At 44.3% G+C, this 25,292-nt stretch overlaps 1 protein-coding gene across 3 annotated transcripts in view; it reads left to right on the top strand.

The window, feature by feature from the left end:
* Positions 1 to 25,292, top strand: part of UTP25 (UTP25 small subunit processor component) — a 1,083,612-nt gene that overhangs the window by 400,089 nt on the left and 658,231 nt on the right. For all 3 annotated transcript variants that reach the window (XM_044061823.1, XM_044061814.1, XM_044061805.1), the window contains exon 5: positions 20,478 to 20,566. In XM_044061823.1, the coding sequence (XP_043917758.1) occupies positions 20,478 to 20,566 (89 nt within the window). The remainder of the gene's footprint in view (positions 1 to 20,477; positions 20,567 to 25,292) is intronic.

Here is a 25,292-nt window from a genome sequence, read left to right as displayed (position 1 = left end):
CTCTGTGTCCCTGTTCCCAGTAGCTGACACTCACACTTGGATATCTGAATTACACACACACACTTGTGAAAGGCTGGCATAGATTTACTAGGTGTCCAGACTATGAGGTAATTACACTGCCACCAGTCAGCTACTCTGTCTCTTACAAGGGTATCCAATTATATTGAGTAAAATTAATATTAATACAAATGGTAGTGTTTGACCAATGCAGCAAGGCTTTCAGGAGCAACCACAGTGTCACTAAAATAAGCATAAGTACTCTCAAGATGTTAAAAGTATTCTCTAAAAGACCAGCTACAATGAACGGTATAGAAATATTTAATAATACATAATAAATTAGGAAACATGAGAATACAGAATATCTAGTTACAACAAACACCAGATAATATAACACTAGATAAACATAATAAAATAGGAAACATGAGAATACAGAATATCTAGTTACAACAAACACCAGAGTTTCAGTCACAGGAGATATAAAAAATAATGCAGACGGATGGAGTCACATAGATGCCGAAAAATAATGCTTAACTAATCTCACTATATTATCCTGACTGACTTAAGAATTACTTTTCCCTGTTTACTTATTAAATGAAGGCAAGATGATGAGTGCTGAGTTGCTTACTACAGCATCGCAAGATGAGGTGTGTGATTGTTTGAGATATATGTGAGAGATATTTCCTGTCAGGTTCCAAAGTAGCAGCTTAAAAAACATTTCAGTGCTGGGTATAGAATAACATCCCATCTGGTCACCTGACTCGATACAATACATACAAGCTCTGCTAAGATCTGTTGCAGCATCTGAAAGCTATAAAACAGTTTCAAAAACCTCCACCCTTCCAGGGTAGCAATTAGTTCATCCCCAAGGACAATGCAGTAAGATTTCTAGTTCTGGACTTCCAACACATTTTTGTCTCTGGCTGCAATCAGACCTGTAAGATAAAATGTTTTGGCCTAAACCTACCCATTTAATTTTCAACCTATTTTTCAAAATTAGCTGGACTTAGATTAACATCTTCCCTTCCAGAATTCTCTGTTAAAACATACATTTAATCAGTTATAATAATACTGATTGACATACATGCATATCTCTTGTTCATCCAGCATAAGTATTCACTTATGGTCCTAGTAAGAGATGAGTGGAGGTGGCTTTGATTTCTTTTGAGGTAGAGGAAATGCCTTTGGAGAGTGTTTTGTTTGCATAGAGGACCAGGTCATAACTATCAGTTTGGAAGGAAGTGTTGCCAAAATAGTACAAGATGGTGAATTTCTTTCTCCTCAGATAGAGCCACACTACATTTCTTAATATTTACATTGAGATTCTAGTCAGCATACCTTAAGATGTCATAGTCAAGTCCTTGTTAGAATGTGTGAATGCACATAGGAGAGCTGATGATTACCAGTTTGCAGTTGTCAGCAAACTTTGTTAGCTGTAAACCTTGAACATAGGCTTGGATGTATGAAATATAGATGCTAACAAGGAGAGTACCCAAAGCTGAACCCTGGAGGTGGGATCACTAGAGATATTCCTTCATTCAGAGGAAGCACCAGCTTACCATTATTGTACGAGTTCCTCTTGGTAACCAGTTGGCTATCTAGCAGATCAAATAAAGGTTTGTGTTGAGTTGTGTTAGCTTATCAAAAATGCCAGTGTGGAATTTACATTGGCCAGATCAAGATAGGCAGTGTATGTATAAAATGGCCAGTGTCCATGGTTTTGGTGACCTTTTCAAAGAAGTTAACCAGGTTTAGAAGACAGGCTATGCCTTTGACAAAGCCAGCTGATTAGGGCCTAAGGCATGGAGATAAGCAGTGTCTGAATTAATTAACTATAATACTAAATGCTCCATAATGTTACATATATTACTTGTGAGGCTTATGGGGTCACTAGTTGCCTGCATTGGTGGTGTAGCCTTTGTTATGCAGTGACCTAACAGTGACAGTTTTCCACACAAGGACATGTCCTGTAAACAGGCTGAGATTGAAGAGGTTTGGAGAGTCCATATTTGATTGTGATAATGAGGTAGCCTGATATGTTATCAAGACCCATGGATGTAATATTCTTGGTTTTGGATTGGACTGGCAGGACTTGATTGAGGATGGTTTTGTGGGAGAGAGCTTATGGGAGAATAGTGAGAATAGTGAGGACAGTAGAATTGGTAAGTGATGTGAAGATGAAGCTAAGCTGATATGATAAAATAAAATTCTTTGTCTCATGATCAGAGTATGTGCTGCTATTGCAAAGAAGCTTGAGGCATTGATGGGTATTACTTCTGAGTTTCCTAACAGTTGAAGTCAAGTTTATGACTGTTTTTGGTAGAAGTAGCAACTATAAGTTTATATTCAACCATATACTTTTTAATGCCACACCTGATGCTCTTGTTAACCTGCCTCAGGGATTTATTGTGGTGAAGAGATAGAGGCTTATAATAGGGGGAATGCAGGTTCTTTGTTTTATTGTACAGTCTGGTAATGAGAGCATTCCACCATAAGGGCCTGCTGTTAAAGTTTGTGCTATATTTGGAGCAGGTAAGGATGGCTTTCTTAATACAACTGTTTAGGTACAAATAAAAGTTGGAGGTGAAAATGGCAGCTGTGGCATTGGAGTCAAGAAAAGTACAGTTATTTTGGAACTTTTGGTTAGGTCACCTGTAAGTAGGTCTACTATGGAGAAATCCCTAAAGGCTGTGGAGTTTTTAGGAGGGATGCCAAAGGTTTTAAAGAAGAGGAGTATGCATTTGTGGTCAGTCTTTTGTATAGAGGTGGAGATGTGGGGTTGACTACTGGTGTGGACATTGTTGAAGAGGACATGGGGCAGGACAGTAGAGTCTCTATTGGGAAGAGTGACAGCTTGCTGCAGGGAGTCTGCACTGATGAATGCTAGGAAATTGCAAATAATATAAGTTTGCCAGTTGGCAGTTATGTAGTTGGTCACAGAGCAGAGTGATGTTATGTTAGGTTGGATAGATATCTCATCTAGTAGGTTTAGGTAATATCTGTGCTCACTGGGGGACATGGGGAGTGAGCTGCACTTTACTATGATATGGTAGTTTTATTAAGGGTGATTTGGACTTCTGTAAGTATCAGATTGGGGCAATCTGGGAGCTACCTTGAGTTAATGCGATCCTTGGTAAAATATTGACACACCTGCACAGTTTCCAGTGGGTCTGAAGAGTAATAGGCACTAAATCCAGGTATTGAGTGTGTGCTGTAAGTATACTGAAAGCAAGTTTCAGTAACTCTGTATGTACGAAAGGGCCACAAGTTTGAGAATCATTTTGTTTAGACTCCTGGCATATGAGTATTGCTACCTTGATATAGTATGAGTTAGAATTTGCTATGTTGGGATACCCAGGAGATGGAGTCTGCCTGAAAAGGTACTCTGGATAGCAGATGTTTGGGAAAAACCTATGGTGAGAGAACTGCAAGCCATCCATGGCAAAACAGGAAGGCTTGCCACTACCTATCACCTCCCATGCTGACGCAAATTAGATCTCCCTAGGCTTTACCAGAAAGGCTCATCCAGACTCTGCTACACTTTGCTGTGAAGGAAAGGTTAGTTTGCTTTTATTTTTTGTATTTTGTATTACTTTATTGCCTTTTTATATTTTGAATACTGTGGTTTGTTTTTTTTTACCTTGTGTTTTACTTGCATTCTGCTGTAACAGCATATTAAAACTTCAATAGAGACCACAGCTCTGTCTCTTCTGAGTCAAGCAGAAATTAGAACTGAGTCAGGCAGAATTTTGTTTCCCGCCCTCCTACCCAGTTACAGTTGTCTTGTTAAATACCACTGTCTTTCTAGTTGCCTGCCTCTTATGTTAATCTGACCATATATCTCATTTCCTCTCTACTTTCACTGGCTTGTGTGAGTAATCACAAAATCATCATTTTTGAAATCCCTCCCCTTCAACTATTTAAATTTATTGGCCATCCTACTGTATTTCATAGTACCAGAATACAAAAGTGACCACCCCTTTCAATCCATCTTGCCGTTTTAAAAATAGTAACTCCTCCACTAAACCTTAACTTTTTAAACAGGTAAAACTTAAGATCTGAAGTAGGAACTTCATTTGTCAGCAACCTTTGGGATACGGATCCGATCTCGGATCAGAGCCGGCAACTTCTATCACAGCATAGATCCGAGCTCCTAGCTCCTCCCTTTACCCATAATCCCCTACCAACCCTGACTGACCTCAGATCTAGTTTGCCGCTCTTCAAGCAACAGCTAGATTCCAGAGCTTTTTTTCTTATACTCTTTTTGAGCGAGTGTCTGTGTGTGTGTTTAGGTTCCCCTTAGCGCTAATTTCACTCCTTTTAGCTTAAATTAGCTTAATATTTACCTTTTATTTCTCCTCCCTGCACTCGCTGGTCGCAGTGTGTGTGTGTGTAGTGTGTAGGGACCTAGCAGGTGTGTTTCCTTTTAGTGATGTCAGAGGCCCCTAAAGCCATTTTTTTGAAATGCACCGAGTGTGGTCACAAGCTTTCACCGGCTGATGGCCACACCCAGTGCATTAGGTGCCTTGGAGTTGAACACCTCTCCTCGGGTTGCGCGATCTGAGCTGCGTTCAACCCCAGGGCACTTAAGGACCGGAGGTCGAAGCTGATTCTGGCGGGCCTTTTGCCCCCAGACCCGGCTCCGGCCTCCGGTACTTCTGTGACTGCTACCCAGTTCTCGTTAGCGGCCACTCCTGCCCCCTCCTTCCGGCAGGGACTCAACCTCCCGCTGCGGCTCCGGAGGAGAGGGAGGCCAGGAAAGAGAAGCGGAGGGAGAAGCACCTTAAGCGGCGGGCCGAGGGCTCCTCCTCGGCCCTACCTGCCAAACGGGCTTCTCCTTCTAGGGCTTTGGTTCGCCTCCTCCTCGGATCCGATCCCCTTGCTTCTCACCGGGACCCAATGAGGAGGTGACCCGGTCCCCGTCGAGGTCATCGAGGCAGCACTCCAGGCCTGCCTCGGTGGCCTCCTCGAGGTCCATCTTCAGTATGTCAGATGCAGACATGGACCGGATGATGAGGAGGTTCATCCAGGCCCAGATGCACATGGGAGTGCTCTTGCCTCCCCCCCCCCCTCTGGGGGGGAGCTCAACCCCCTTTTTTGCTCCTATCGCTCCTTCTCTGACCCGCCTTCCGGGTTCGGAGTTTTCGAAGCCGAGCTGCGTTGGATCCGGGGGTGGGTCAGAGCCGACAGTGCTAGGCACTTCGGCTCCGACAATTCCCTCAAGTTTGTCGGATCCAACCTCTCGGAGCCGTGGGCCGAGCTTCGGATCTGAGGGATTCGGTGTGCTTTCGGCCCCGTACCGGTTGGAGCACGCGGGTCCTTTGGATCTGATAGTCTCGGCTCCGGGTCCGATCCCCGCCTCGGATCCGAGTGAGAGTCGGATTTCGGATCCGTCAGAGAGCAGCTCCCCCTCGGTTTTCGCGGTGGTGGAGAGGGTACTGTTGTGTGCATCCAGGCCTCCGGTCCTGGCTTCAGCTCCCCCCTGCACTCCCTCTCAGCTGGTCCTGGCTCCCCTCACCCGGCCTTCAGGGCAGCCTGCTTCAGCACCTGTAGGTGTTCCATTGGAACATGATATTGCTGGTGATCACTCCTCGGACAGCCCCCCCGAGGAGGTTCCTCACAAGTGGAAGTGCAAGAGGAGGCACGTGGACTCCCCTGAGTCCCTCACTGAAGATACGGACTTGGATGAAGGGGAAGGCTCCCCAAGGTCACCCCCCGAGGATGTCTCCTTTGGAGACATCATGGAAATGCTTAGAATCAGGGGGGGAGTGGTCTGCCCCCAAGGCTTCCTCTGATGAGTCTGTATTCCTAGAGGCGTTCGAGGCAGGGCCATCTACCTCTTGGGTGTCCCCTCCCCCTGACCCCCCTGTGGATGCCATGTTGTTGGCGGCAGCCACCAAGAGAGAGTTGGCTCAGGTGAGCCCCACGGTTCATCCGCCGAGCAAGGAGTCTCGCGCGAAGGACCACCTTGGGAAGCGGGCGTTCAGTTCAGTGACCTTCTCCATGAGGGCCCTGAACTATATGGCACACGTCATTCGGATGCAGCAGGATCTAATCAAAGAATACGCTGCTTCCCCCACCAGGGTCCATGTCGGAAGGGGACAAGCAACTGTACTCCTCCCGAATGTCCACCCTACATTCTATTTCCAACACCTCTATGCGGCTTTTGTCTCACACCACTGAGGGAGCCGCTAGAGCAGGCGGAGTCGGGCTGGTCATGAGGAGGCAAGCCTGGCTCTAACATTGTGACTTCTCGGAACCCTTTAAGGCGTCATTTGCGAATGCCCCTTTTGATGGTTCTGCATTGTTTGGCAAAATCATTCGTGACACCATTGTCCAGAGCGAGAAAGATGGGAAGATGTTATCTGCCGTCGGAGTCCGCGTCTCTGCTCCCAAGAGGTCCTTTGCCAAGAACCAAAAGGGTCAGACGAAGATGTGGTTCCGGAAATCGCATCAATCCCAGTCTGCTCCGGACAACCAGTCCTCTCGTGGCAGAGGAGGACAGGGAGGACACCACCCTAGAGGCAGAGAGGGTCCCAGGAATTTTGGGTCCAGAGAACTCTTCTCTGAGAGGCCCACGCAGAACCCCTGAGGGGTTGCCCGGCTGCTCCACTCTGGAGGCAGTCGGGGGACGTTTTTCGAGGCACCTAGCAATGTGGGAGTCCATAACAACGGATCGCTGGGTACTTCGTGTTATCTTCGTGTTATATCCAGAGGCTACCAAATTCCCTTTCTTGTAACCCCCAGAATCAGAAGCCTCCCCGATGTACCACCCAATCAGAGGGAGGCGGCTGCTGCAGAAATTCAGCAGCTCTTACAAAAAAGAGCCATCCAGCCCGTCCCCCCAGATCAGCTCGGATCAGGGTTTTACTCCAGGTTCTTTCTGGTGCCAAAAAAGATGGGGGACGTGAAGCCCATCCTGGATCTCTCTCTGTTGAACCTGGCAGTACCAAAGGTAAAGTTCCGAATGGTCACACTGCAATCTATTCTCCCACTACTGTGGGAGAACGACTGGATGTGCTCAATAGACCTCAAGGATGCGTACTATCATATTCTCATAGACAGACACTCCAGGAGGTTTCTCCGCTTCCGGCTGGGAGCCAGCCATTTCCAGTTCAGGGCCCTTCCCTTTGGTCTCACCTCAGCCCCCCAGGGTGTTTACCAAGGTCTTGGCAGCGATAGCGGCCCACCTGAGACTCCAGGGAATTCAAGTCTTTCTGTACCTAGACGACTGGCTCCTTACCGCCCCAACAAGGCATCTTCTTTGCTCATGCAGGGATTATTTCCTCAGTCTGGCTCCACTCTTAGAGTTGACCATCAACATGGCCAAATCCTCCCTGGCTCCTACACAAGTATTGGATTTCATAGGGGCGAGGTTGGACTCCAGACTGATGCTTGCTTTCTTGACTCCAGATCGGCTTCAGAACCTGAGGTTGCACATGCAGGCCATCCTTCAACTTCAAGCTCCTTCGGCAGAACTGGTTCTGAGGGCTCTAGGGTCCATGGCGGCAGCAATTCTGCTGCTGCCATTGGCCCGGCTGAATATGAGGGTCATACAGTGGACCCTCCAGGTACAATGGTCCCTATCTCGCAATCCCGTTTCATCCCATTCCCCTAAGCAGGGTTTGCAAAAGGTCGCTCGTGTGGTGGCTCCAGTCCCCCAATCTCCACACGGGACGCCCCTTCTCGCTGCCTCCGCCAGTCGTCACAGTGACCACGGACGCTTCTCGCCTGGGGTGGGGGGGGACACTATTCTGGCAGAACAGTCGAAGGCACGTGGAACGACATAGAGACCTCATTGCATATCAATGTCCTAGAGATGAGGGTGGTGCTTTTGACGTTGCAAGCACTTCACAACCCTCTTCCGGTGGGGACGATTGCGGTGCAGACGGACAACATGTCAGTCATCTGGTACATCAACAAACAGGGGGGAACCAGGTCTTACCCTCTCTGCCGCGAGGCCATGTGAGTGTGGGAATGGGCAATATCCACCAACCGCTTTCTCATAGCGACTCACATTCTGGGACAGTCCAACATTTTAGCGGACAGGCTCAGTCGTACTATCCTGACTCCTTACGAATGGTCTCTCAATCCTCTAGTTGCAGAGCAAGTATTTGCCCGATGGGGGCGACCTTGTTGCGATCTTTTTGCCTCTCCCTCAAATACCAAATGCAACGATTACTTCGCTCTGATCCCCCCTCCGGGGGAGTCCCCGAGAGACTCTCTAGTTCATGCTTGGCCTCCCGGTCTGCTTTATGCTTACCCGCCTCTGCCCCTGATGTTGAAACTATTGCAGAAAGCCAGTCAGTTGGGGAGCAAGATGATCCTCATTGCCCCATTCTGGCCTCGTCAGACGTGGTTCCCTTACCTATGGTCTCACCTGATTCATCCGCTCTGGATTCTGCATCCCCTCCCGGATCTCCTTTCATACCCCCTGGGTCTCCCGACTCCGAACCTGACCAACCTCAAGCTGACTGCTTGGTTGCTCCAGTTCCACTCCTGATAAGGACTCCTGGAATCTCATCACCAGTCAAAGCCATTCTAGTAGCAGCTCACAAGCCTTCCACCAGAAGGGTCTATCGGAGTAAATGGAAATGTTTTTCCATTTGGGCAGAGCACCGTCATTTAGATCCCTTTACGGCGCTGGTAGCGTCGGTTCTAGATTTTCTAACTTCTCTCTTTCACCAGGGGGCTAGTTCCTCCATGGTCAAGGTACAACTTGCAGCAATTTCACACTATCATGTAGGGCAGGAGTCAGGCCCACTTATTACTTCCAAGCTGTGTAAGACCTTCCTTAAGGGTACCTTCCTCCTCAGGCCCCCGGTCAAAGAGGTGGTACCTCCATGGGATTTATCCCTAGTTTTGCAGGCCTTGACTAGCCCCCATTTCGAGCCGGCGGCCACTGTTGATCTTAAATACCTCTCTTGGAAAACGGCCTTTTTGGTGGCCATAACTTCAGCCAAGAGGGTCTCGGAACTCCAGGCTCTCTGTGTCAAACCACCGTATTTGGTCTTCCACCCAGACAGAGTTCACCTCAGGATCAGTCTGTCTTTTCTACCTAAGGTATCTTCGGAAGCGAACATTAATCAATCTATTAATCTTCCAGTATTCTTCCCCAACTATCAAAACAAAGGAGAGTATAAGTTGCACTCTTTAGGCGTGCACAGACTACATTTTTATATTCATCGAACTACTGGTCATAGGCAATCCGATCAGTTGTTTGTCTCCTTTGCCAAAAACAACTTTGGCAGGTTGGTTTCTAAAGTTACCCTCTCCAGATCGATATCTAGTTATATTCTCTTAGCATATCAGAGCTCGGGAAGGCCTGCACATCAGGGAGTCCGTGCTCATTCTACTAGGCCGTTGCTACATCGACTGCCTTCATGGCTAGGGTTTCCCTGGATGACATTTGTTCCGCAGCCACTTGGGCTTCATCTCATACCTTTATCAGCCACTACAAAGTAGATATTGCCTCCCGAGGTAGGGCGTCTTTTGGCTCTGCAGTGCTCCGGAATATTCTTCCATGAAGGCCACCCAAGATTTAGGTAGCTGGGGACTCTGTCCCAAAGGTTGCTGACAAATGAAGTTCCTACTTCAGATTAAGAAGTTATGTACTCACCATAACGTTCCATCTGAGTAGGTATCTTCATTTGTTTGCAATCACCCCCCCCCCTCCTTCCCCCTGACCAAAATGATCCTACTTGGGGTTCTTTAGATTAGTTCCCTCTGGGACACAGTATTAGCTGTGGTATGGGGCAAACTTGATCTGAGGTCAGTCTGGGTTGGTAGGGGATTATGGGTAAAGGGAGGAGCTAGGAGCTCGGATCTATGCTGTGATAGAAGTTGCCGGCTCGGATCCGAGATCGGATCCGTATCCCAAAGGTTGCAGACAAATGAAGATACCTACTCAGATGGAATGTTATGGTGAGTACATAACTTCTTATTACCTACTTTCACATCTAACTTCTCTAATGCACACTGCAGTGTGCATTTTTTTTCATCTTACCTTTAAGCATCCCTGTGTCTAGCACTTGCTCTAATAGCTGCTGGAAAGCACTAGGAAGCCTTAAACTGATACAATACTCAACTCTTCTTGTTAATAAGAAGAAAGTAATAGTAGGCACTAAACAGCCTATAATTGCAAAGTACCTTGCTAAGGTAAGGGAAAACAGCTCCTGTTTGTGTCTTTCGGCTTTTCCCGGTTAGGGGTCGGCACAGCGGAACTCTGGTCCACTAATGATTGGTAGTGGATTTTTACGTACCGGGTTACCAGCCCTGACGCACACCCCATTCATGTGTACCTCCACACAGAAGACGCTCTAGCTGAGAATCGAATGGGACAACGTCTTGCTATGAGGCGACAGCACTACCGCAGCACCACCACCGCAGTAGGGAAAACAACAGCTCCTGTACTTTACAAAAAAAAAAAGCACCAAACCAGGCATGTCCAAGGGTCAGCTTCCGGTGATTTCTCCTGTTCACCTGGTGAATCTGGGCATACTGAGGCAATGCAGCAATTGCCTCATGTACACAGACAACCCTCTCCTTCTACCACCCAACACTACAGCCTGTGAGAGATGCACTTACATAGCCAAAATGGAAGCAAAGCTCTCTCCACCCAAGATTGTGCTAGACTGTCAAGAGGAGAAGGTTAACACCCATACTACACCTCAAGCAACACATAACCCTTCTAAACCCACACCACCAACACCCACATTTATCAATACTAAATCCACATATGCAGAGGCCCTTAACTGTAACCTGCCCAAGCAACAAGGACCTCTGAAGCTGAAATGTAAACAAACACCAATCACAACCACAGTGTCACATAGTTCACAACTCCAGTGTGCCACCCAGCAACAGCCCCTAAGGCAAGACAATGTACCTAACACTTTAGTCATAGGTAACTCCATAGTCCGGCACATTGATGTCCCACTCACCAGGTTGAACAAGGAGAAAATTAGTCAGCTGCCTGTCTGGTGCCAGGATCCACCATATAATGCATGCACTCAAGTCACTCCACAACAAGTACAAGTATGACTCTGTCATTGTCCATGTTGGAGTGAATGACTTAGGTTCATAGGTTCATACTAGGCTATCTGCCCTAGGGCATTTATAAGCCTAGCCAGAGTGTGTTTGGCTTTCGCCACCCATTTTAAATTAATTTTGCTTTGCCTTTTTTTGAGGTTAGTATACTGTGCCTCTGTCTAACAGTGACACAGAAGTGATAGCCGGGGTAAATCAACAATCTCCCATCCACTCATCAAGATTCCTCTTGAAGAGAGTCAGTGTGGGACTCTGCCTAACCTGGACTGGGATTTTATTCCAGAGTGAAGGGAGCCACTGGGTTATGAATCTGTCCCTCCAGCATGTCCTATTTATTTCAGTGCTGAGATGTACCTCCCTGGACTACATGGAAGAGCTCTCGGATCATGTGGCCCAGGCACGTATGACCCTAGCCCTGAAAAGCATCCTGCCTTCGCCCAGAATGATACCACAATATAAGGACAAAATAATTGACTTCAACAATTGGCTAAGCTTCTGGTGTTATTCAAAGGGGATCCAGTATTTGTCTGCCTGGGACGATATGATCGACAAACCATGATGCTTTGCCAGAGGTGGTCTGCAGCTGTCACCCCTGGGATTCAGGTTACTGGCTAAGGCTCTTGCCACACCCCTATAGTGCCTTTTTTAGGCAAAGTTCAAAGGACAAAAGCACCACCGTAACAGGTACAAGCATGCAAAATCTGAAGGTAATGCTACTCAATGCTAGAAGTCTAAACCTCAAAATGCACTTTCTTGAGGCACTCCTAAAAATGGAGAACATCGATATCTGTGCAGTAACTGAGACCTGGTTCAAGGCCCCAGAGAGCACCCCTGCAATACCAGGCTACAACACTTACCACACTTTTCGGCCACCAAACCAGGACCGAACCACTAAAGGTGGAGGAGTGTCAATATTCACCAAGGATATTCACACCACCAGGCTAGTTGCCCTACGCAATGCGTCTGAAATTCTCCAGATGCAACTAACACTATGTAAGACTGCAATCCAAATTGTAGCTTGCTACAGATCCCCCACCATACCGAAAGATTCTCATTACATCTTTCTAAACATACTGGAAAATATTAAGATAGAACCAAACACCCTAATACTGGGTGATTTCAACTACCCTGCCATTAACTGTGAAAACTACTCATGTACCAACACCTTTGCCCAACGGTTCTTGGAATTCATAAATTCCAACGCCCTGGATCAACTAATCCATAGTCCCACCAGGGACTCTAGTATCCTAGACCTGGTCATTACCAACATGGGAAATCGATGCTCCATACCTATGGTCACCCCCTCATTAGTCAGGTCTGGCCATAAGCTAATCACCCTTAACATCCACATCCCACCCCTACCCCCCAGTAAGGAAACCTCCATAAAAAACTTCTCCAAAGCCAACTTCATAACACCCATGCAGACGGGAACTGAAAGTTCAACTGCTGAATCCTTCACTAAGGCACTGTACGAGCACATCCACTGATGCATGAATCGTGCCTTCCCAAATAGAACCAAGATGCTCTCATCCAAAAAAGGGAAGCCAGTCTGGCGGTCCCCTGCCATAAACAAACTTTACAAGAAAAGGAAGAAACTGTTGCAGAAAAGAGGAAAATCCCAGGATGCAAAAAACTCCCTTACCAGCCTCAGTAAGAAACTGAGATCCCTCATAAAATCCTCCAAAGCTAGTTACGAAAATGAAATTGCCAAAGATTCCAAAGACAACCACAAGGCATTCTATAACTATGTCAAGAATCTAAATGGCAATGCTCAGATCTGCTCTGAGCTAAAACAGAATGGCATTAAATATACTGATCCCAAGGATATCGCCAATATCTTGGCAGATCGATTCAGTGCCAACTTCACCCCCCTCTCACCCCCGAAATGGCCCATCTCAATACCGGAAGATTGCCAAATTCCAGTAATAATGGCCACACAGGTAAAAAACGCACTCTCCAAAGCTAAGAATACAGCATCCATGGGACCACATGACATCCCGGCTGTGCATGAACTGGCACCTCACCTAAGTGTCATGTTTAATCATAGCCTCACCTCAGGTTTCATGCCCACTGAGTGGTGCAGAGCTACAGTTATCCCACTCCACAAGGGAGGATCCACCTTGGATCCCAGAAACTACCGTCCCATCAGTCTGATGAGCCTTATCTGCAAGGCCATAGAGCGGATTATCATGGAACTTATAAACAAAAACATTGGCAACCTTCAAACACTGGACCCCACCCAGTTTGGGTTCGTGAATGGCCGATCTTGTCTCCTGAACCTGATTTGACTTCTTCAAATCAGTCTCCAGAGCCATGCACAAGGGTAAGGTGGTCCACACGGCCTATCTAGACCTTGCCAAGGCCTTTGACACCATCCCCCACTCTGGAATCATAGATAAACTTACTAAGTTGGGTCTTAATCCCTACGTCATCCAATGGGTTGCTAACTGGCTTACTGATAGAACCCACACTGTAAAAGTAGCTGACTCCAAATCCAGCTCCAGACAAGTGACAAGTGGAGTACCTCAGGGTTCAGTCCTGGGACCGCTCTTGTTTGGCATCTACTTCTCTGAAGTACAGGCCAACACTAAGGGACTATGGCTAACAAAGTTCGCAGATGACTGCAAACTGGGAGCCATTATTGAATCCCCAAATGATGTGGATACTCTACAAAAGGGCCTTACAAAAACAGATGCTTGGTGCCAGAGCCATGGGCTCAAGCTCAATGCCAAGAAATGTATAGTTATCCCCTTTGGGAAAAAACATGTTCCCGTGAATTACCATATAGGTGGCAGTACACTAAACACCGAAAGTGTAATAAGAGACTTAGGGACACAGGTGGCCAGTGGTCTCACCTTCGATAACCACATCACCACAACAGTCAGGAAATCCTATGTGGCACACCTCATCACTAAGGGCTTTTCATCCAGAAAAAAGGAGGTCATTGTCCCACTGTACTCATTCCTCATTTAGACGCATTATAGAATACAATGCCCCATTTGGTATGTACCTCTCAAGACATCTGCAACAACTGGAAAGGCCACAGAAATACCTCACTAAAAGAATCACAGGCCTAAAGCAGATGCCCTACGCTGACCGCCTTAAACTCCAGCTATACTCTGTCACATATTGTCTACTCAGAGGCGATCTCTGCTTAACATACAAGGCCATGTCAAACCCAGAGCTGTTGGACATGCTACACTTAAAGAAATCCCAATCCCTCAGAGCCACACGCTCCAGGGATTTAAACCTTGTCATCACAATAAACAAAACATGCTAGAGGGATAGGTTCCTGACCCAGAGACTCCCCAGACTCTGGAATAGATTGCCCATACATGTCATGCAGAGTGCCTCTTTGGCTCTCTTCAAAAGGAACCTTGACGATTGGATGGGAGAAAGGAAATTCACCCCGGGGATCACGTCAGTTGCCCTGCTAGACAGGGGTCCAGGGAAGTAAATAGTGTGGGAAGAAATAGCCAGGGAATTGTTATGGCTAGGCTTGTATATGCCCTAGGGCTGATAGTCTAGTACCAACCTATGAAACTATAGAATTATGTCAACTATTCAGCTGATTATTAAAGCCAGTTGTTTTGTCTTTGAATTGAGTCCTCATTCATGGAGATGGCACTCAAAATGACTCTTTCCTGTGTAAGATGCATGGTTAGTAAACTGCATCATATTTAACTGCATTTTCCTGTGGGTGAATCGTTTAAGATCTTTCATTCCCACATGAGCAGCCAACAGGTTGCACTCTAATTATTGAGGTGGAGGAAAAGAACCCTCATCACATTGAAAACCCTGGGATCTGAAAAACTACTTGCCATTGTTTTGTTGTTCTGCCTTGTGAGGGGTGAAATTGGTGTACCTAACTATGGAGTCGCCAATATTTTGGACATTATCGTGAGTAAATGCAGACTTTGTGTCCAGAAAACAGTTTAAATTCACAGTCCTGGTGAATCTTGGAGGCTTGTGTAAGAGGTAGAGGTGTGGGTGTATGTATGATAATTGAGCAGGGTTGGCTATGGTCTCTTGGTATGGTACCTAGGAAGCTTAAGGTGGGGATTCCTTAACTATTTTGGCCTAACTTAAGGCAGTGGTGATATGTCTTGCTTTGTGTGCAGAGGACTTGTAAATTGTAATTTGATGTGAGAGATTAGCCTCCAATATGAAAAAAAAATGTTTTCATGTCTCCCAGATTGTATTGGTGTTGAGTGACTATAGTGGGATGTTAACAAGCATGAAACAGCTGCCACACAGTTTCAAAGTACCAGGTTCCAGTAGGCTGTCCACAGAAGGGGTAAAGCAGACTGAGATCCTTTGCTGCCAAAGACAGGTGAAAGACAATGTAGTCTGATGGCCTGATAATGAGCAGTGGTTCTAGTCGGATGCAGATAAGGTAGGCTAATGGACTGGTACAAATAACTGCCGCAGATAGTAAATGCTTCTTTTAGTTAGTGCAGAGGTAGAGTTAAACTGTTAGTTTAAAGGAGTTTCTGCTGCTACATGGTTGTAACTTAAGTTAAATAGAGTGCTAAATTTATATATGGCCACCTTAATGACTTACCTAGTATAACTTATGTACTGTAACCTCCACAGTAAATGTGCTGTCAGGTATGACTTCTACTAAAGTGCAAAGAACACAAGTGCAGTAACAATGAATGCTCTTGTAACCTCTGTGCAATAGTAAGACAGTCAGTGTGGTTGTGAGGTGAAGTACAATGTTATTGTATAACAGCTCACATGGAAGCAATTAACCACTACACTGAACGACATGCTGTAAAAAAATGTGTTAAAAACATTCAGCAGGCAGTCACATTCAAGTATGATCTTGATACCAATCCAATCGTAAGCAATAAAGAAGTGAATGCAAGGTAACTAAATGCCCCAGTGAATCTAGAAAAATGTCAATGCAAGTTGGAGCATCTGATATAAAAATGTTAGTAAGTACTGTTTCAGTAAAAAAAAAATAGGAACAGCTAATAGCTGTGCTCAGTGCAAGTGGAAAGTAAAAAAAAGGTAATCAAATCACAAGATCAGGATTAGTTTCATAGCAAATAGTTAAAAAGTGGTAATTGTGGCAAAAGCTGAACAGCCAAAGCTATGCAGCAGAAGACAGAAGACAGTGGATGTTATTTAAAATAAGGGAGCAGAGGGTTTACCTGTAGTATAGAAATCAAGTATGTCTTAGGGTTGAGTGCTTAACTTTGTTCAAATTGACCATTCTTGGCATATTAACATATGAAAATTCACTGAGAGGTGTACAGTTAGTGCAGCTGTGTGTAGCCAAGCATGTACTTGTTGACTGGATAGTACAGGTGACTTCTTTTTTGGCCAACATTGTTGGCAGATCTTTTAGTAGTTTTTGTAAAAGAGGAGATGAATTAGTTTCTGTGGTGGTGGTAAGTATACTACTGGTGCTTTGACGCAGTGTTCAGCACAACTAGTCCATAACCAAATGAAACAAAGGGTTATATTTCACTCCTTTGTTTTCCTCCTTTTTGGTTAAGATGCAGCAGTGTGCTGCTTATAGTAGCACAGTAGAATTGAGTGCCTGTCTGTACAGCTGTTGCGTAAAAAAAGATTTGAAAAACAGGCAACAGCTTTTCAGAAATGTCATCAATAGGCATGCCTGCACAAGTTCAGAAGAGATTGTAAGGCTACATCTCCTGTCATCCTGTCACAAAGAACAATAAGAACAATGCTGTCTCCACACACACACACACACACACACACACACACACACACACACACACACACACACACACACACACACACACACACAAGACATGCTAAGCTAGTTTCAGAAGTCATTCAGATGTTGGGAGTCCTTACCCAGATGAAACAAGGGCTTGTACTTGACTTCCCTCTGTCTTGCTCCTTCTTGGTTAAAGTGTGGGAATGCATAGTTTACAGCATCTCAATAGAACAGACCCATGTTTTTGGAAGTGCAAAGTCAAGAGTGGAGGTTGGCTTTCATACCTTGGATTTGTACCACTAGCTAAGATTTATCATCTATCTTCTTTAGTGAAGGAAGGATAGGGTCTTGCAGTGGATAAGTAAAGTGTTAACCCTAAAGTTGCATTTTGCCGCCATGCAACCTTGTCCTTTGGAAAGTACTGTTGGAAAAAGACCACTGTTTGAAGTGTGTGGCTGTGTCCATTGCACACTTAAAAATCTGTCTTAAAGACATTTGTTCATGGCTCATGGCTCATGGCTTCATCAAGCATAACTGTTTAGAAATTGATTCCCCAAATTACTTTGTGTGACTTTCTCAGCTGTTGCCTTGTGGTACAATTAATATTAACATTAATAAATGTGTTGCGATTCTTACCAACATTAACTCACTGCAGAAGGTCCATATGTCATATATAACAATGTGTGCTCACCATCTCACTTGATCTACAAGGAGGCCTTCTACATTGTATGTTTAATACCTTTCAACCCTTACCATGGTCTGGATGGTCTCCATCCTTGACTTAGGTATGGATCTACCCATAATTCAAGAATATAATTTGGCTCTCTATTGTGATTCTGTGACTCCTAATATGAGCCTAGAAATGTGGGAGATAAAGTCCAAAAATACAGGAAAGCAGTACATGATGAATTCCACTATTCTTTTAGCTTTTTTTATTTTTTTTATATATAGCCGGGGGTAACCCTCTCCACTCACTCTGAGCTTGTATATATCAACTCCAAGATGGCCTTGCCTTGGAGAAAAGGGCATATTCTGAGAAGTGATAATCTCGGACTTAGTATATTAAGTCATTTAGTCTCATTAGTCTAAGACTTCCATTATTGAGTATTGGAGTATCGAATGTTTCCATATAATTTATTATGTATTCTTGGCCGTTCTGTTTTATGTTTCCTGTCTTGCGAAGTGTGCTTATTTAGTGGGTGGAAGTTGAAGTGAGTGGTGCAGGTTTGCGTGCATTGCTGTGTACCTAGTTGTGTGAATTCACAGGATATGTTGTCAGGAGGCCTGTGAAAGGAAGAAAAGTTGAGAAGTGCAGAACTGTTGGAAATCCCAGCAGTTACCCACTGTGATCTGTACTGTTTAATGACTGTCTTCTTGAACATTACTTTGTGAAAAACGGTTCATGTACAGGTGGGTTAAAGTGATCAATGGATATAATTTACCTGACTTTAAGACTATCAGCTGTATTTTTGGGGAAAAATAAGTTGAATAGGAAAGAAGAGTACTTCTGGGTCATATGGGCAGTAGACATGGTTTCAGAGGCTGTTGGGTGATGGCAGTTATAGCATTATAATAAACAGATGTCAGATACTTCACAGTAAATGCCGGTGGCCTGCAGGATATTACAGGGATCAGTACAAGGGTTTCTTCTTTTTACATTCACCAGTGACTGTGTAGATACTTGGTGGGACAGTTCTGCTTTCCAACTACATTGAAGTTTTTAACAAGTTGGAATAATGAAGAGGGGCTTTCTTAAACTGCGGAATAGTTTAAAGATGACCATTGAAAACATAATTATGTAGTTTGGCTGCAAGAGAAGTTGACATAAGAGATGAAACTGTCAGACAGGCACTGATCATTGTGGGTAATGGAAGCTCTGTACATGTCAGAGTGAGATTCACTGAATGTGGTATGACTCAGAGAGGTAAGAAGATGGTGATGGCACTATGCAGGCTCTTGGTACGACCTTACGAATGCACCTATCTGCTACTTAAACTTGTGTCATTTTCTAGCAGGAAAGAATATAAAGATGCCATAGCATGTATATTTAAGAAAGTTAAAAAAAACACGTATTTATCTCCTCAGACACAAACCTCATATTCCTAGTTGTGGAGGATATATCCATGATACTCCAACTGCTTTCTACCTGTCTGTGACTGCATGGGAACTGCAGTTAATATCGGTGGCTCATAGTTTTTCCAGCTCCAGAATTAGAGCATTTGCTTGAAAAACTTTATCCAGCCATGCATTATGTACAGTAAAATCTGTGGTGATTCAGTTTCTTGAGTAAGCTTTTGATGGAGAATGTTCATTTAAGGCCTGGATCAGTGTAGGCATTTAGCCTAATTTGCCATTCTAGTTCTGTCATTCCCAGGATAGTATTTCTGAAGCAAATGCTCTAATCCTGGACCCAGGAATACTCACAACCACTGCTGCTAACTGGAGTTTCCACATAGTCAGAGACAGGTACATTCAGGATCTAGCCCCCCCAAACAAGGAATATGGGGGAGGTTGAGCCTCAGACATGGTAAACATGTTTTTTACCAATCTTATAAATACATCGCCTGAAACCTTTCTAGCTCTAAGGACTGCTGCTTTCCGTCAAGGACAAGGGTATGGTGGATGCACTTCAGAGAAGAGAACTAAAGGTGGTACAACACCAGAGTCATAAGAAAAGACACTGCAGAAACTCGGTACAGGTATTCTGAAGGAGAGTGGATACAGATGGAAGGAGTAGCAACTACACTTAATGTTTCATATGCATAAATCTAGAAAAACATAAATATTTTAACAAATAGGTTATTTAAAAATAGAGGCATAATTTTTAGACTGAAATGAGGAGGGTCAGGAGCAACATTTGGAAGATTTTGTTTATAATAAGTTGACAGATGTGAACTGTATACTCATGGTCACGTATAAGTGCAAATGAAGTAGCAATGTTCTGGAGTATCATGAAATCTTAAGAGAACATTAGACGTACAAGTGTTAATTTCTTGAGCATTAAAAAACATTGAAAGGCCTTTAACAGCCATACTACAAGGTCAGAAAGTGGAGTATTATCTTGTTTTCAGAAGATGAGGTCCTAAATAGTAGACTGTATATAATGCATGGTCCTGCTCCTCTCAAGTGTCCAGATTTTTGCAGACTGTCCAAAATTTTCCTCATATTTTTGATCTGTTCATTATAAAGTCTGTGATTTTATGGCAAATCATTGAGGACAGACGTCACTAAATAGTGACAGACGTTTGAATCTCAGACTACATATCCATCAGAAAACATATGATAATACAAAACCTGTTATTATAGCAACTTTCTAAGCTTATAAGAACAATAATTAAAATACGTCCCTGATTTTGAGAGTTTATTCTTTTATTATTTTTTACTTTGTCTAGATTTATTGCATTTCAAGTTTGAGAGATATATATGTACCTAGTGATAGGCAGTATTTGTATGACATTTTGTAATAGTGTTTGTACTCTTAAACAGATTTAACTTTATGAAGAAACCAATAAATCTAGGAGGAGCAAGGTTAACTCTAAGGTCAAATGTCATATGTGTATGCCTTAATGTTGGCATTTGTGAGGCATGCTTAGACGTTCAAATATAATGGGATATGAACTATGTATATAATAGATATGGAAATGAGCAGTCAGGATTATTTGGCACCTGTCATAGTATGTTTGTGTTTTTTTTAGTGCTTTGTTGCATTGTGTTTATCTGAATATTAATTTCTTTTCAGACCCGTTTAAACAGCATATGGATACAGAACTAGAGGAAGACGATATTAAGACTATCCAAACAAAATGCAAGGTTCAAATTCAGTTAAAGGTATATGCATGACTTTTACTTTACTTAATACTTATAATTATTCATTATTCATTTTCAAATTTCCAGACACTTGTTTTTAATCATTTGGATAACAAATGTGTTATTTAAGTGTCAGTGTTTTGATGCTTTCATTCACCTTAGTAAAACTGATTCGCATTTTGTTTTCATCTTCACAGTATTCGTTTTTTTGCAGTCCACAGGGAATTCTTTGATGCGATCTACTCTCACACACCATTGATGCAGGCAGCTTTGTGTGTTTACTAGAATGCTTGTTAAACCTGCTGTCAGTCTGACATGTCATGTAATGCTGGCACTGTCAGAGTTCCCATTGATCAGGACTCTAGTTTGCAACATACTGACACCAGTGTGACTTAATTTGAACATGGCAGCAGCCTAGTCTCTTCAGCAGTGCTGTGGCTTCATCTGGACATGAAGTTCCCTTCTTCACACAATTAATTGAAAAGTACAGGTGAAGATGTACCTCAGTGTGGAAAAAAATATACAGTGTTCCATAGGTGACTGAAGCACTGCAGATGTCTGTCAGATGTTCTGTGACGTCTAAACCACCTCCTTGGCTCTTGCAACAGTGAAGAAAATGGAATGCATATATTGTGGCTTATAATATAGTCACCTTACTGAATAAAATGCAGCTTTATAGCATCAGAAACACCATTCATTAGCTTTCCAGATTAAAAAAAATAATAATAATCCTGTTCTGATGGCATGGAAGTATAAAGCCCTGGCTGCTATCCAAGTGACCTAAGTTTGATTAGTTGCTCAAATGTCTGACAGAGTGGGCAGAGAAGGGTGGGCATGCCCATCCTGGGGTCAGGGTGAAGCAGAACCAACCGTACATTGTTACAACCCTGCAGAAGATGGGTGCTGATCCAAATGAGCAGCATGGGGTTGAGCATTAGGCTCAACAAGACACCCCATGGTGGCAGCCTTTATTGTGGGTGGGTGTAGAAGCATGCAGTTCTATGAAGAAGGCATTTTGGGCCTCCTCTTTGGCATAGATTGCATGTCTTTCTCAGGGTTGGGGTTCGGGTATTTTATATATATATATATATATATATATATATATATATATATATATATATATATATATATATCCTCATTGCTAGGGATGCCATTGAGTGTATACAAAGTACCAACATGGCTGCTTCAATGACAGCCTCTCTGTATAGCCCCACTCTCCCAGAATCCAAGTGAAGTTCCAGAGTAAAGGAACAAATGGTCCAAATCAAATCTGGGGGGAGTGCTTTGATGGTCAGCAGTCACTGGGGCAAAAAAAAAAAAAAAAAAAAACAAAGCAAATCAAAGCGTAGATAAAATGTAAAATAAAATTGCGGCAGAATGTGCGTGTTTACTATTAGAATTAGAAAGACAAAGGATTTGCTTCAGAAAAGCACATCTGTGCTGATGTGTAGTAAGTCCAAGACCACGATATGAGCAAAACGCATTTAATGGTACATGCCAGCCCCCCCCCCCCCAAAAAGAAAAACATGTTTCAGGGGAGCCCCACCCCTGCATTTCTAAATATATTGACTCCATTGTGAGACAGATGTGCTCCGCACTATGCTGGATAAGGAGAAAGTCATGGGGTTAGTTGTTTGTCAGGTGTCAGAATCTGCCGTATCACACATGCACTCAGTTCTCTCAACAGCTACCATTATGACTCTGTCATAGTCCATGTTGCTGTGAATGACGTGAGACTATATGAAGAAATACATGATTGAGCTCCCTGAATGTGTCCCAGGCAGGTATGTCCCTAGCCTTAAGCAGCATTCTACCATCACCCAGAGTGATGCCTCAATACAAACAGAAAATGATTAACTTTAACAATTGGCTTAGTTTCTTGTGTCATTCCAAGGGAATCCAGTACTTGACAGCCTGGGAAGACATGATCAACAGACCACGATGCTTTGCCAGAAGTGGCTTGCATCTGTCTTCCTTGGGCTACAGGCTTCTTGTAAAGGCTGTTGCCTCCCCCATAGTGCCTTTTTTAGGCAATGCCATGAGGTCAAAACTACCAACATGAAAATGTTATCAAAATGCAAATTCAAGGTCATGCTGCTAAATGCTAGGAGTCTAAACATGAAACTGCAGTCACTGCAAGCATTCTTAACCCTGGGAGATGCTGACAGTTGTGCAGTCACAGAAACCTGGTTCAAAGCTGCGGTGAGCACCCCAGCCATATCAGGTTACTCATCCTATGGAGGTTCAATATATATTAAAGACAATACACACATCTAGGCTGGTCAAACAGTATGACGCACAGGAGACACTCCAGGTGCAGTTAACCGTTGACAAAACCCTATTCAAATCATTGCAAGCTCGAGGCCCCCAACTTTGACTCAAGACTTCCACTCCACCTATCTGGACCACTTCGAATCTATCAAGATTCAACCATTTACCTTGATCCTAGATGACTTTAACTGTCCAACCATAGATTGGAAGAACTTCTAATGCCAAAAAAATATGCCCACAGATTCCTTGATTTTGTCTATACAAATGCCTTGGACCAGCTGGTCACAACCCCCACAAGAGTTAATAAGATGTTGGACTTGGTATTAACCAACATGAGTAACCAGTGCAGCATCCCTACAGTGTCATCCTCCCTGGTAAGATCCGACCACAAAGTGGTCAGCTTCAAAGTCACCATCTCCCCCAACCCACCCCCAGCTAGGGTCAAACATAAAAACTTCTCCAAAGCTGATTACAACCTCCTGAAGGAAGGTGTAAACAGCTTCACAGCCCCCTCCCCCTTTGTAGGAACTGGCACAAATTTCCAAACCTACACAAATTTCCAAACCTACACCAAAGTACTGTACGAGCATTTATATAGCTGCATGGAATCAGAAATACCCAACAGGACAAAATCATCATCCTCAAGGAAGAGTAAACCTGTCTGGAGGACATGTGTATTAAATAAACTCTATAATAAAAGGAAAAAAAAAATTGCTGTCCAGGACCAAGAAGGAGCCGGTACCTAATTGGAAGCAATCTCTCCTTAGCTTGAGCAAGCAAATAAGAGCACTAGTGAAATCTTCAAAGCAAACTTCGAGTCCAAACTGGCCACATTTACTAAAGACAATCATAAGGCCTTCTTCACATATGTCTGCAGTCTCAAGGGAAGCATTCAGATCTGCTCAGAGCTGGCTGTCAAGGACACCACAGACACAAATGCCGTAGATATAGCCAACCTGCTGGCAGAGAGGTTCAGAGAAAACATCACCCCTTTGTCCCCCAATCAGTAAATCAGGACATCCCCAGCACCTGCCCCCCTCCCCATATGTCTAGGGAACAAGTCATCACTGCCCTCTCAAAGGCAAAAAAATAAGCCTCCATTGGACCCGATAACATCCCATGCTGCATCCTACATGAACTCAGGCAGGAACTTGCAGCACCATTAGGCACCCTATTCAACTAAAGCCTGAGTACCGGCTTTGTCCCAGCTGAGTGGAGGACAGCAACTGTTATCCCTTTGCACAGAGGTGGAGCGTCCACCAGTCCAGGAAATTAGACCTATCAGCTTAACCAGCCTGATATGCAAGGCGCATTAATAAGGACATTGGCAACCTTCAAACACTCGATCCCGCACAGTTTGGTTTTGTCAAGGGGCAGTCATGCCTGTTAAATTTGGTTGACTTCTTTGAGACAATCACCAAAGCAGTGGACAAGGGGAAGACGGTGCACACCGCCTACCTTGACCTGGCCAAAACCTTCGATATTATTCCCCACTTGTGTTAGTAGATTGTGTGTTACCAGATGGGTCACAAACTGGCTCACTGATAGAACCCACTTAGTCAAAATAGGGGAAGCTACCTCAAGCAGTAGACCCGTAATGAGAGGTGTAGCCCAGGGATCAGTGTTGGGGCCTCTGTTGTTTGGGATACACTTTTTTTTCTGAGGTGCAGGACAAAACTATTAGGCTATGGCTGACCAAGTTTGCAGATGACTGCAAGCTGGAAGCTGTCATCAATTCCCCTAGTGATGTGGACATCCTGTAAGAGGGTCTCACCGAAACAAATGACTGGTGCCAGAAGCATGGCCTCAAACTGAATACCAAAAAATGCATCATCACCTTTGGGGAGCATGATGTTCCCACAAATTATCACATTAGTAACAAGGTTCTAAGCACACAGTCAGTTGTGAGGGACTTGGGCACCCAGGTTGATAGCAAACTGACTTGTGACCACTATATTTCCTGCTTTGTATGGAAAGCTTTCTACATGGCCTACCTCATTTTGAAGGGTATGTCATCCAGGGGCAAGGAGGTCATAACATCCCTGTATTCTTCCCTTATAAGACCCGTTATTGAGTACAATGCCCCTTTTGGCATGTACCTCACAAAGCACATGCAGCAGCTAGAGAGGACCACAGAGGTTTCACACCAGGAGAATCCAGGGTCTCAAACATCTACCCTACACAGATAGGCTATAGCCCTGTCCCTCTACTCAGTTTCATACAGACTCCTCAGAGGTGACCTCTGTCTGGCATACAAGACAATCTCAGACCCCGCCTTGATGAGACATTGCATATCTGCAAGTCAAGCTCCATTCGAGTAAGCCACATGCGCGACCGCAACCTGGTCTGTGATATCAACAGGACTTGTTGACCGGTCAGATTTGTATCCCAGAGACTCCCGCTGCTGTGGAATAGACCCCCCTCTCCATGTCAAGCAACGTTCCTCATTAACCCTTTTTAAACGCAACCTGGATAA

The sequence above is a fragment of the Protopterus annectens genome, chromosome 1.part0 (genome assembly GCF_019279795.1).
Source record: "Protopterus annectens isolate FY-2018-M chromosome 1.part0, PAN1.0, whole genome shotgun sequence".
Lineage (NCBI taxonomy): Eukaryota > Metazoa > Chordata > Ceratodontiformes > Protopteridae > Protopterus > Protopterus annectens.
This window is presented reverse-complemented; position numbering and strand designations above follow the sequence as displayed.